Raw genomic sequence first — 14,420 nt, forward strand, 5'->3', positions numbered from 1 at the left:
GATGTTTTAGGGTTTCAGGATTGTTGTATTCTCTGTTCGGCTTAGTTTTTCAGATCTTTGCTGTGGAGGGACGGCGTGGTGCTTCTGCCTAGAGCGCCATTTTGCCCCGCAACTCCAAATCTTTCTATTTTTAAGAAACATGTTTTATAGAGGGTTGCATATAGGATGGGATTCATTATTCTCTGCCTTTGACACTAAAAGAAAGCAAGGCATAGAGCAGTCTAGTAAGATATTTGTAGGTAAGTGGTGGTGGAACTGAGTTGAGAACGCCAAAACAGATGTCCTCCTTGACAGGGCAGTTACCTTTCCACCAGATCATATTTTTATTCATTCTCACTCAATTGAGTTTCTATTTTCCACAAAGAATTTAGTTGACTCTACTGACGATTTATTGTTCAACAACTTGACATTAACTCTAAATAGATCTGTATTTCATTTTTGATGAAGTCAAGCATACGTCTTCAGATGTCTTCATTTAGAATCAGCAAAGGAATTTATACTTTTGGAGAATCTGGAGAGTCTGGAGATAGAAATTACATTTCAGGAATGGCTTGTGCTCAAACACTGCTAGTGACAGGGAGGAAATGAACTATCCAGGTAAGTTCTGTTTGGGGAGATTGACTGAGGCAAAACAGACACACACAAAAAAGTGTCTGGAAAGACATAAGAACCAAGGAAAAAGAAAATAAGAAAGAAAAAAAGAAAGAAATAAGAGCCCAGGTTAATTATAGCTACGGTGAATCCTGTTGTTGTTCTGATAGATATCCTTGACCAAATTGTGCTTCAATTTCTGCATATATATATGTATAATGAAGTTGAGCCCTGGTGGTGCAAATGGTTAAGCGCTTGGCTGCTGACTGAAAGGTTGGTGATTTGAACCCACCCAGCTGCTCTGCAGCAGGAAGACCTGGAGATTTGCTTTCATAAAAATTACATTCAAGAAACCCCATGGGACACTTCTGTTCTGTCACAGGGGGTTACTATGAGTCAAAATCGACTTGATGGTACACAACAACAAAATAATGAAGCCATTTGTGTGGCCAAAATCAAGAGCTTTAGTGAGCAGTGGGACTCCAAGTAATCTAACAACTGCTGTGCTAAAAGGAAGCTTTCTGGACCAGGGAAGTGACACCAAAGTGGGCCAAGTGTCTTCATCTGTGTAAATGAGAAGACCTGTCATTTACAGACGCCGTCTCTTCTCCTCAATTGCTAGCAGATATCACTAACAGATCTCAACACCGCTAGGTGTTTTAATGTTTGTCAGGCAGTTGAAAGGATTTGGATTATGAGGGTCTCTTTGTGATGGGCTTTTTCATTAGACTGATTTTTCTTACTTAGTGGTTAGTCAATTGGAAGGATCAGATGCTGAGCAAGTTAATTCTATAAAATATTGGGAAAGGACAATTCAATGGTCAACAGCCTTTGAACTGTAAGGTCACTGTAATGATTCAAAGACAGCCAACTTACGCCTATCTTGTTTATCACTGAGGTGAGGAACAGCGTCCATCTGTACAACTTGCAACTGAATATCTGCATGGGACTTTTTTAAAGCACCTCTTTTTTTTTTTTCTTTTAGCAGTAGAAGAACAAGATTTTTATTCTGCTGCATGGCTTACATTGTAAAAACGAGGAGCTCCTGACAGGGGTTGGCAAGATCTCATTTCAATCCCCTAAAAGAGTTACTGATTACATATTCAATTTTGTCCCAGAAGCCCCTAATGCTCAGTGTGTTTAAAACTGAATCCATCAACTACCTCATGGACTTGGTGCCCTATTCCCAGGGAAGGACACCACCATCCATTCAGTTCCATGAATCAGAGTCCTGGGCATAATCCTAGATGTCTCCCTCTCTGTTCTGCCCAGCATATCCAACCAAGTTCTTGAATCCACCCACATCTCTAATCTCCCTTACCACCATCTCACTCTGAGCTGTCATAGTCTCTCACCTGGATGACTGTGATGCCCTCCGTAGCCTCTGTTTCTTCCTCCAAGGAATTTTTTCTCCACATAGCAATCAGAGTCAGTTTTTTCAAAACACACACGTTCCCATCAGCCCCCTACCCTGATGTGCTTAAAACCCTTCAATGACCGCAATTTACACTTATAAAACACCAAACTACTTAACACAACCTACCAGACCCTGCATGCTCTGGCTCAGTCACCTTTAAAATAGAGGTAGTAATAATTAAATGAGATAATATGTGTAAAATTCATAGAAGAGTATCTAGGATATAAGTACTCAATAAATAGTCTCTATTGTTATCATTACTATAATTACTACTTTAGCTTTAGCCTATGCTACTTTCCCTCTTTCTCTCTGTTGTTCCATCATCACTAATCTTACTACCATTTTTCAAACATGTCATGTTCTTTCCTGTTACATGTTGGTCCCTCTGCCTGGAAGTCGCCTTCCTGCCCCACTTGCCCTCATAGTTAGTGCTATCTGTCTTTGAGATCTCAGCTCAAATATCAAGTCCTTGGAGGAAGCTTTCTCTGCCATCTAAAGTAGGCTAAGTTCTTCTAGGGTGTGCTTTGGTTTATTTGTTTCATTATCGGATTAATACCTCTTGTCCACATTTTTCTCACTATTAAAATCCTAACTGGCATGGTAGCCATTACACATTTGGTGCTCAAATATTGGTTAAATGAGTAGATTTACTTTGTTAGGTTCTATATCAGGGGCAGGCGTGAATGTGTTTGGCTAAAAATTCACCAAATTAAGACAACTTTCAGCTAAATTTGAAAGGGAGGGAGATTAGAAAAAAAGAACAAAAACAAGACACCAAGAAGAAAACAAGTTTGATAAAGATAAAGGATAGTGAAGGAAGTGCCAGAAATTCTCAAGGACATGGCAGGACAGCAAATTGGGAACAATTATTTACGGTCTCAGGTAGTCATACATTAGTGCACATGATATGGGGAATAAATAAACCAACCTTGAAATGTTAACACCAAGAAGTAAATGAAGTTCATTATCCATTTAGTCAACAAATATTTAATGTTTCTTATGCTTTGATAGGTAATATTAAATCTTGTTGGAACAGAATTAATAATAAGAATAGGTATTTAAAATAATATACCTTGTTTGAAAGGAATAAACCCAGTGGAAGGAAAAAGGGAGTAGTTATCACTGTTATGGAAATCTAGAAGCTTCGATTAATTCTGGGCTTCCTGACGCTATTCTCACGGGCTAGTGCCATTATTTTTTATGCCCTTATTTTTATGATTCCTTATGTCTTTTAAAATTTCATTTCATAATGAAGTCCCATCAGATAACAGCCTGTAAATGCCTCTCTTTTATCATTTGTGGGTTTGTGCTTGGTTATTGGAATCACCTTCCCATCTAGATTTTCTGTCAATGTATTTATACGTAGTTTTTCTCTGAACTTTTAGAAATCTCTTTGAGGAAACCAACAATTGATTTTTTAATTCACTAAATTATATTCTTTATTTGTTATAAACTCTAATATGTAAAATCACTTTCTTATAAAGACTCCAGCATTTTCTCTTCATTCACTTGATTATTTCCCCAACCATTTGAGAGATTATATTTTTTGCAAGTAAAGTCAACATCTTATCAGATATTCTTCTTTTAGCAGAGCCAGATATACATCAGGTATCCAATAAAACCAAAAACCCACTGCTGACTCATAGCGACCCTATAGGACAGGGTAGAACTGCCCCATAGGATTTCCAAAGCTGTAATCTTTATGGAAACAGACTACCACATCTTTCTCCTGCAGAACGACTGGTGGGTTCAAACTGCCAATCTTTTGGTTAGCAGTGAGCACTTTAACCACTATGCCATCAGGGCTCCTTATCAGGTGTCCAGAGAAGTGAAATTCCTAGCTATTACTTGCTGGGATTTCATCATAGGAAAGCATCATTCATAGCTCCATCTGACAAAGTAGTCTGTAGTCTATTCCTACTACTCTTATTTCCATTTCTCTCCTCCAGTTTTACCTTAATGCTAAGATTCACAGTGGAATTATCTGTAGAATTAGAGAGTTGTATTAATTAGAATTCTTAGTGTTGTAAGTAAAATAAAGCCCGAAAGGCTTAAACAAAAAGGAAACTCACTGGCTTATAAACTGAAAGTATTCAAGTAGCTTTTTTTATGCAAAGCTTGATCCAGAGGCGAAAACAAGATCACCAAGACCAGGTCTTGCCCATCTCTTGACTATTCTCTCTTCTATGTTGACTTCCTTCTCAGGCTCTTCCTGGTGGTAATGTGGCTTCCAGCAGTCCTTGTCCTATATCTTTTTAGGGTTAAATCTGATAGGAAGGGACATGTGCCTCTCTTCTAAGATTTCTGGCAAAGTCTCACAGAGTCTCATTGACTCTAACTGCAACACCCCTGAACCAGTTACTGTGGCGGGGGAATATGACATTTTGCTTGTCCAGACTTGAGTCACATGCCTTCTCTGGAGGTAAGGATGAAGGAGTAAGAGTGGAAGAGGGGATGTTTCCCAATGGAAAATCTGGGTACTGCTGCCAGGAGAGAGGCAGATGAATTCCAAATGACAATAACAACAGATGTGCACTGCAGCAAGGAAGGCGGTAAAACAAGTGGCAGAAAAAGTAAACAAGCTAATGGAAAGTGAGGAAGTGGGGGCAGTTCACCTAGGGAATGTGGTAGCTGTGAAATAGGACCATCTAAGAAGCAGAGGGACTTGGAACATAGACAGCCAGTGTGAAAGATGAGAATTGATGAACATATTAAAAGTTATTGTAAAGGGAAGGAGTTTAGATCTATGCATACCTGTACATTTTATGGAGAAGGACGCACTAGGAGTTTTTCTAAGAATGAAACTACACAATTCCCATTAGCACTATAATGTTTCACATTTACATTATGAGAGGGTATGCTTTCATAGCTGAGATGATCAGGGCTGTGTTCATTAAACCTTATGACCCTGGGTTTATTCCCTGGAATCGGTCGATGGAGTGTTGACATTTTACCTCTTACCTGTTTGAAAGTCTCAAAGAAGGCTTCTCAAAGACACACAATGAATCAGCAGTCCCCAGGGACAGATACCATCAAGTTATACAAGAGAAGAGTCTGGCTTGTGGAACCAAGTAATTACATGGAAATTTATTCGTTACTAGCTCAGATGGAGTTTTTACTGTTTTTCAATTTTTGGGGGGGAAAAAGCACAAAAAAATAAACCAAAAAGGAAACTATGTGAAAGCCTCCATATTACAATCTGGAAGTCATCAATTTAAAGATGCAGAAGTCAGCAGGTTTGGTATTCAGGATTTTCACGGTCACATTTAACTTGTCTGCATGGTACACAAGTATATTCTAGGCTATTGTCCTTTTATGGGATCACTGCTAACCATGTATTCTTTTTGATTATTTTGGCTGTCAGCCTCAAATATTGGAGCAAGTAAATGTTGTGTATGAATTTTAATGGTTACCTCCTCACTTGGTCCATGGGTAAAATAGGATGAAGGCAGCTTAAGATGGGGGGTTGGTGCTGGAACACCTGAGAGTTTGAAGCTACTCAGGGCATTACATTTTAATCGCCTCTCAGAAGTAGATTAAGTTCTCTGAGGACAGTGGGAAAGAAACCAAACTACCTATTGTGTTCTGTCAATTCATATTTGCTCGATCTGAGATGAGATAGCCATGGGATAGCTCTTTTCTATATTGGAGATGGTGGTAGATAATTCAGAGAGGAACCAGAGTCATTTTAGCCTTTGGGAATACAGCTCAAGTGGGCCATAACTGTCACATGCTCAGTGATACATTATTCACAGCCATGGAGGTGACTCTAGCCTGTACCATTGGGGCATTTACTTATGACAAAATTTTCGGTGGGTGGAGAGGCCAGGATACTCAGCTCCATGGACAGAGGCTAACGCCTGATAGCCATCCCCATTAGAATCTAAATGCCCCCAAATTCATTCTCTATCTCTCACTTCTTCCTCTTTCATAGAAGAGAAGAGAGAAAGAAAGAAATATTTAATTAAGCCGAGTGGTTCAGTAGCAGAATTCTCACCTTCCTTGCAGGAGCCTGGGGTTTAATTCCCAGCCAATGCACTTCATGCTCAGCCACCACCAGGACTAAAATGGAATAGGAAGAAAGACCTGGTAATCTACTTACGAAAATCAACCAATGACAACTTTTGGATCACAATGGTCCGATCCGCAACCAGCTGGGCAGCATTTTGTTCAGATTGCCTTGAGTTGGGGCCGACTTGATGGCAGATAACAACAATGTGTCAAGTACTGTTCTGGGTACTTTGTAATATGCATTATCTCATCTATTCTCAATGCATCCCTACAAAGAAGATAACCATTTATATGCTAAGGAACTCGAGACTTGGAGAAGCTAACTTGCCAAGGTTCCATAATCAGTAAGACAGCTGGAATTGAAAACTGCCTTTATCTGACTCTGTAGCCCATGCTCATCCATTAAATAACGTTTATACCAGACATTTAGAGCATTCAGGACCTGGCAGGAAGGGAAGGGATGAGAGTAAAGGGAAGAGAATGCTACACAGGAAGGGGAAGCATGCTTTTCTTTGAGATGCAATTCTGACCCCTTCTGAGTCATCATAGTCTGGCCTCCCTCTCTGTCGTCACTTTTCTATGATGAGAGGCCTCTAGTAAGCCAAGTGTTGAAATGCTTTGGGAGAGTGGGCTGCCTCTTATACTTATTTAGTGCTTGGCTGGTGCCCCTAATCTTGTTTAACAACTGACAGGCTGTTAGATCATAAGACTTCTCAGTATCTTGGTTTACTTCTTTGCAAAATAAATGCCATAGTCCTCTCTTTCTATGTGGATTTTGAAAAATGGCTATCATCGGTAATGAGAACTTTAAGTACATAAGAGCATATCTTCAAAGTGAATGGATGCAACGTGACCTTCTCTTGGACAGGCTTACTCTCTCCCTTCAAATACTAGTTCATTTGGGGGCTCCCACCCCCTGAAGCTCAGCAGGCCACCAAGTCTCACTTCCAGTGAGTGCCATTTAAAAGCCAAAGCAAGCTGATTATAAACTTTTTAACATGTGCCTCTCATCTGCTCAGCAGAAATCCCTGTAGCTTGTTAATAGTTCCCTTCTTATTTTTTTTTGTAGTGAAACCAATTGAGGCCTTAAATCAGTACCATGCGCTCCATCTTGGGCCATCCAAGAAAGCTATGTAGAGTTGTAAAAAGTCATCTGCTCCATCTTGTGATTCCTGATGCAGGGCTAGGGCCAGTGCCTGATAGAGCGTACCTATGACTGGACGGTACAGTGTGCTGAACAGGTGGTCTCCTCAGGGATCACATAAACACCAGCTCATGGAGACCAAGGACGGACTTTCAAAGAGAGGAGACCAGATACATATCCCGTAAAACACAGATCTCTTTACAGCTGGAGTCAAGTTTCTCCATTTGTGCCATAGCACTTATTTCACTGAAGCTCATGGCATTTAAGGTGGAAGAGGAGGAAAATGTGTAGGAAGCCTCAAAGAAGAACCATACTGCAAGCAGAAAATGAATCTCTGACCTGTCTATAAGTCACTGTAGGCTAGGCCATTCAGGATTACCAAAACAAGAAGCATGGGATGTTCTTCCTCCTCCTTCTCAAACTTCCCCTTCTGGAACTCCTTCCTTATATTAAAATAATCCCTTGGAAAGTACTTTTAACTGGTCTCTTAGATCTTAGCATAACTTTAATCTACAGACACAGATATTATGTTAGAGAAGGACAGAAACAGGGACCCACTCATTCAAGCCCCTTGTTTCACAGAGGAGGAAAAGTAGGCCCACTGAGGTTCCCTGCGTTGCCTGTGGTCATGAGCTGGGAGGAGGCAGATGCACCTAGAATCAAGCTAGGTGATCTTTCCGCCATGGCCAGCTGCTGGTTTACATCTCCTGGTGATATTTGTAATGTTGGCTGTATCTCAAACTGTGGAATAAAAATCTTTTTACCCTTGTTAAAGGAATTTAAGGCTTGAACAAGAAGACAAGGAAGGAGAATTTTCTGAAATGACTCTAAAATCAGTGTCTATTTATATATAACCTCAGCTCTAGCTTGTAAATGCATTGGGGAACTGCTTTTGACCAAGAGAGAGATGGGTTTAGCTGGGGTTTATAAAAATTTAACTCTGAAAAAATATTAAGAGCCAAGTTTGTGCTTCTTTAGTCAATTTCAGTTGCTTTAGAGTCAGTTCCAACTTATGGCGACCTCATGTGTGTCAGAGTAAAACTGTACTCCATAGGGTTTTCAATGGCTGATTTTTTGGAAGTAGATCACCAGGCCTTTCTTCCAAGGTGGAACCGTGGTGGTGCAGTGGTTAAGAACTATGGCTGCTAACCAAAAGGTTGGCAGTTCGAATCCACCAGGTGCTCCTTAGAAATCCTATGGGGCAGTTCTACTCTGTCCTATAGGGTCGCTATGAGTCAGAATGAACTGGACAGCAATGGATTTTTTTTTTTTTTTTTGTTCTTGCAAGGTACCTGTAGGTGGACTTAAACCTCCAACATTTCTGTTAGCATCTGAGCTTGTTAACTGTCTGCACCAGCCAGGGACTTCTGCAGCCAATAGGACTAGCTTTATCTGTGGATGTAGGCTCAGAACTTCTTTCCCCTCCCCAAAATTTCTTTATTGAGATTTGAATTAACTTAGGAATTCTTTGAAGGATCTATCTCTCAACTCATATATCTGGCATCCTTCTCCCTGGTACAGTGTGGATGGTGTCTATATACCAATATCCCTGGAATTCTGCTGGTTTTCTGCCCATTTTTCTCAGTGAAAAAAAATTATCCTTACTCGTTTCCACTTGAAGTGTCCTTTGCCCTTTTATAGCAGCTCAGGTTCTAAGAGTCCCATCCTGAGTTGTGGATGACCTAAAGTGTTCCAAGCTCCTTGGGGAATTACAGCTCTCAAAAATTCTGGGAAAGTCCCAACCTTGCCCTGAATGAGGGAATTCCATCATGGGAGGCTTCCTATGGAAACTAAGCAACTGCTCATTCTAGAAATAAAATGAAAGGCCCAGCAGCCCTGGCAATCATCATCATCTTCAGCTTCGTTTGGGTGAGATAAGAAGTGGATACTAACTGTGGCTTCCTGTCCACAGGGAGAAAGGAGACATGTAAAGGTTATTGTTGGTCTTCTTAAACTACCTGAGAACACCTGTGGAGTGAGTTTGGATCTCCTGTGTCTATTGGTGTACCGGCAACCAATCCAGCCCTAGCGTACACAAGTCATAAGAGCTACCTTTTCAAATACAGATTCAGGATTTGTAGAGATGAAAAGGACCTGGAGATCCTCTAACATGAAGTGTGGGTCCCTGGACCAGCAGCATCAGCATCACCTGAGAACTTGTTAGAAATGCAAATTCTCCGGCCCCATTCCAGATCTACTGAATCAGAAACTCTGGAGTTGGAGACAGCGATCTGTGCTTTAAATAAGCCCTCTCAGTGATTCTGTTGTATGGTCAGGTTTGACAATCACTACTAAGGGTACTTTGAAATGAGGAATTTGGGTTAGATTATTGGCTATCAACCTTGGCTACACATTAGAATCCTTTGGGGAGCTTTAAAAACAATACTAATGCAGAGGTCCCACCCCCAGAAACTCTCATTTACTTGGTCTAGGTGGAGCTCTGGAATATTAGCATTTTTTAATCTCTCAGGTATTCTTACATGCAGCCAAGCTTGAAAACAACTGAGCTAACTCAATTCCTCATTTCTAGAGGAAAACACTGAAACTCAGAAAGATGTGCCAGGGTTCTGGGCCGGGGAGGTGGTTAGCATGGCAGAGTTGTGAGTAGAACCCGTATCTCCTGGCTTTCAGGTCAGCTTTGGTCAGTTTGGCTGCCTGTCCTCACAAATCTCCAAAATCCAAAGATTCCATTTATAGTCTTTGTTCTAGTCCCTGAGACTGGACAGGCTCCTCTAAAGGGAGATTAACAGGGCCTTTGGATCATCATCATTTTGTTTCAGGTTAGTCTTGTTTTATTCCGAATCATATAACCTCACTCTTATAATTGTGCTTATAATGTCCTTTATTTGACAGAACTTCCATCTCATACTCTACCTGGGTCCCTCTGCGTAGCACTTCCAGGCCTCAGCCCTGACTTGGTATCCTGCCCCAGTACCTATTTTCCTCTGAGATTAGGATCCTACTTTAGTATACTACAATTCTGGCTGAAAGACTAAATATGGTAAAGTAGGCAACATTCTCTGGATGCATTTAATGCATTTAATGCATTCCTACTGAAAGCGGGAAATGTTGAGCTAGGATTTTAATGCTGATTACAGGAGGTCTTACCTGAAAGTGAATCTGAAGGTGAGAAATAGCAAAATGAATAATGGAAGGTTTATTTGTTTATTTTTTAACAGGTCTTACTAAGACTCTTACAGAGACAAACAAGTAAAAGTTTAGCATTCTTTTTTTTTTTTTTTGCACGCTCTTTGTTCTTTCTTGGGGGTTGTATAGGTGGAATCACTTAGCAGAAGTCTGCTGGGTTAAGAGAAGCAATGGTTCTGTAAAAATCAGCCCATCTTGGACATTTGAGGACATCTCCTGTATGGCTTGTATCTGGCCTAGATAGACTGACCTTACAAACCTCTGTCTCAATGGTAACACATTTTCTTGGAGTTGATTCTGAGTCATGGGACCCCATATGTTACAGAGTTGAACTGCTCCATAGGGTTTTAAAGGCCAGTGTATCTTTTGGAAGCAGATTGCCAGGGCTGTCTTCTGTGGAGCCACTGGGTGGGTTTGAACCACCAACATTTAGGTTAGTGCATTGCACCACCCAGGGACCTTTTGTTTTAATGGTATTTATGTTTCATTTTTTAGGAGGCAGCACAGGTACTTCCCCAACCACCTCCAGCACTGGGACACCATCTCCTTCAGCTTCTTCTCATCTTTTATCTCCATCCTGTTCTCCTCCAACCTTTCATTTGGCCCCCAACACTTTCAACGTGGGCTGCCGAGAGAGCCAGCTATGTAATCTAAACCTCTCTGATTATCCACCCTGTGCCCGAAGCAATATGGCTGCCTTGCAGAGCTACCCAGGGCTGAGTGACAGTGGCTACAATAGGCTTCAGAGTGGCACTGCTTCAGCCACTCAGCCCTCAGAAACCTTCATGCCTCAGAGGACTCCATCCCTGATCTCAGGAATACCAACTCCTCCCTCGTTGCCTAGCAACAGCAAGATGGAAGCCTATGGTGGCCAGCTGGGGTCCTTCCCCACTTCCCAGTTTCAGTATGTCATGCAGGCAGGCAATGCAGCCTCCAGCTCCTCATCACCACACATGTTTGGGGGCAGCCACATGCAGCAGAGCTCCTACAATGCCTTCTCCCTCCACAACCCCTACAACCTGTATGGATACAATTTCCCCACTTCCCCTAGGCTAGCTGCAAGCCCAGAAAAACTGAGCACCTCTCAAAGCACTTTACTCTGTTCTTCTCCTTCCAACGGGGCCTTTGGAGAGAGGCAGTACCTGCCCACAGGGATGGAGCACAGCATGCACATGATTAGCCCTTCACCCAATAATCAGCAGGCAACCAACACCTGTGATGGCCGGCAGTATGGGGCGGTCCCAGGCTCCTCTTCCCAGATGTCCGTGCACATGGTTTAATGGCTAATCAGACACCACGGAGCCCATGGCAGCCAAGGCCCCAGAGTCTCCTTGGGTGGACCCTCTGTTTTGGGAGCCCTTTGAAAAAGAGGAACTGTGCTTTTTTTTTTTTTTTTTTGGAGAAGGAACAACAAGAGACACTTTTAAGCCACTGAAGGATGCTTACAGTGGAATTGTCCCCAACTCAGTGGCCATTCTCCTGTCATCCCAAGCCTTAGCTTTATAAAGCATCGTCTACTCCAGGGTGGCCTTTGAAGACTGAATAATCATTTTATAATAATGTTAAAGGAGATGCTAGGGTGTAGCAGCCATGACCAGTCATACACACAAACACAGACCTACCTGTACATATTTACATACATACATATACAGTCATGCGTTGCTTAACATCCATGATATGTTCTGTGATATAGGACGTTATGTGATTTGGACATTGTGCAAACATGCTTGAATCGCAAGCAATAGCATTCACTGATTTTCTACCTTTGTGTTGTTTAATAACTTTTTTTTTCACTTCCAAATCAATACTTCTCTTTTGCCTCTTGCTGCTGCTATCACTAGCACTGGTTTTGCTGCATTTGGGAGCCATGAAGTATTTCACAGTAATATTTTCAAAAGATATCAGAGAGATAAAGCTACAACACTCAAGAGATACGTGATACACGAGATTGGATGCTCCTGCCTACAAGTCGAAGCATATACTGTTATACAGTAAACTTTTTATTGTAAGTAGGGAAAATTCACATTAAAATAATGATGTAGTACAGTACAGTACATATATAAGCCAGTGACACAGACGTTCATTATGACTCTCAAGACGTGTATTGTAGGTTGTATATGTACTATACCATTATACTCCTGGCAGTGTAGTCGCTTTGTATACAAGAGACGTGAGATACATGTGCTGCATGTGGAAAACTGTTGTGTTCACTACATCCTGTTACGTTCGATAGTCCCATTCTCCAATCAGGATTTCGGAACTCTATTATAACCTTATGGGACCATCGACTTATATGTGGTCGGATGTTGCCCGAATGGATGTTATGCGGCGCATGACTGTATATTCATATACACACTCACACAGACGCATACATGCACACTTACTCTGAACTGAGTGAACTCTTTGTGGAGGAAGGCCCAGAATGGGTGCTTTCACCAAAGAATTTGTCTATGTACAACACTAGATGAACTGGGCCAGCAGTAGCTGCCAGCCTTTCTCCCCTGCAGCTTACCCTGTTTCTGGAATGAACTGTGTATCCTGAAACTGCTTCCCATTGATGAAGGTGGAAAGACATCAGTACTACAACTGGATTTGACTGCCTGAACAAGATTGCTTTTAAACTTTGGCTCTCTTCATTCAGTGTGCTATCGTCAATGTTCCCAGTGGTGCCCGTGAAAAGAGGGAGTGAGAGCAGCTGAGCAGGAGAGAGAGAAAGAGAAAGAATAGAGAGCAAGAGAGACGTGGAGAACAAGACTGAGAGAGAAGGTGTGAGCAATGATGAGAGTTTTGATTCACCATGGAAATTTGTTTTTATTTTGTTTGCTTTTCTTTTCCCCTACAGGTTATAGAAAGAATCATGGTGTTACTGAGGATTAAACCTCTTTGGGACACTGTACTTGTGCATTATGCACAAGAGTGCATGGCCAGGGCACTGGTGAGAGGGACTGGGGCAAGGAATGCATCTTGATTCCATTGCTCTGACTATTGTGAGCCAGAAGAGAGGTGCACCACATGGGAAGTGCCGATTCCACAGCATGCAGCCTGGTAGGGAATGGGAAATAGAAGGAGTGTGAAGAAGGAAGAGTTTTATAGTCCTGACAAATGATACCAACAGCAGAGGCGACAAAAAGAGGCCTGGCCTGCCACATGCGGGTCCAGACACCTGACCTCGATCACCTGGCCACTGGTCCCTGTGGCTGGAGAAATCCTGTCGTATTCCAGGGAATTACAGATGAGCCTTCTACACCCTTCCACCTGCCCTTAGATCTCTGTGTTTATCAAATAGCTCATTGCATTTTGAAGTTTTGGTTTTTTTTTTCCTTCTTCCCCTTCCCCTTCAGATCTTTTAATGATAAGAAAACAAGTGAAGCTTGGTGCAAGCTAAACTTTTTAAGTGGTGTGGAAATGCAAATAATACCAAGTAAAATAATACAGATATTATTAAGATTTTTGGTTTTGAGGTGTTGTAGATAAATGTATTTATGTGCCTAGTGGGGAATCCAATATTATGAATATTAAAAAAAGGGGGCAATAAAAAGGGTATGTAAAATATGTATGAAGAAAAGGTATATAAAAATTTGCCCTTATGCACGGAACTCTGTTTCTAAGTGCCAAGCACAGAAAGCCGCTAAATAAAGTCTTTGCAATTGTTTTCTGCGTGTTTGTTAAGACAAAAAAAGAAAAATAAATAATAGCCCTATGTACTTGTATCATGCTTTACAGTGTGCTCAGCACTTTACATACTACTTCATGTGATTCTTATACAGATCCCATGGACTAATTATTACCATTCTCTTTTTACAGTTAGTAGCTGAACTCCCGAGAGATTGAGTGAATTATCCAGGAACGTACATACAGCCAGTCAAAAGGAATTAGGTCTTGTTACCAAGTCTTCTGACACTAGTAGGATTTTCACTTTCATATTGGCTGCAGAAACTTGTGTGAATTTAACAGTAATCTTCAGTGTTGCCGTGTTTCAGACACTATGTTGTTAAGTCCCATTGAGTTGGCTCTGTCTCATGGTGACCCCCATGTATGACAGAGCAAAATGTTGTCCAGTCCTGCACCATCTTTATGATCATTGGTATGCTCAGGTCTGTTGTTGCAGCC

General features: G+C 41.4%; 1 protein-coding gene across 1 annotated transcript in view; it reads left to right on the top strand.

Annotated features, from left to right (window-relative positions):
* Window positions 1-11,707, top strand: part of TBX15 (T-box transcription factor 15) — a 139,352-nt gene extending 127,645 nt beyond the window's left edge. Inside the window, exon 8 of the mRNA XM_004380342.1 lies at window positions 10,806-11,707. Coding sequence (XP_004380399.1) covers window positions 10,806-11,590 — 785 coding nt within the window. The 3' untranslated portion in view covers window positions 11,591-11,707. The remainder of the gene's footprint in view (window positions 1-10,805) is intronic.
* The last annotated feature ends 2,713 nt before the right edge of the window (window positions 11,708-14,420 follow it).

This window comes from Trichechus manatus, unplaced genomic scaffold, assembly GCF_000243295.1.
Source record: "Trichechus manatus latirostris isolate Lorelei unplaced genomic scaffold, TriManLat1.0 scaffold00073, whole genome shotgun sequence".
In the NCBI taxonomy this organism is placed as follows: domain Eukaryota; kingdom Metazoa; phylum Chordata; class Mammalia; order Sirenia; family Trichechidae; genus Trichechus; species Trichechus manatus.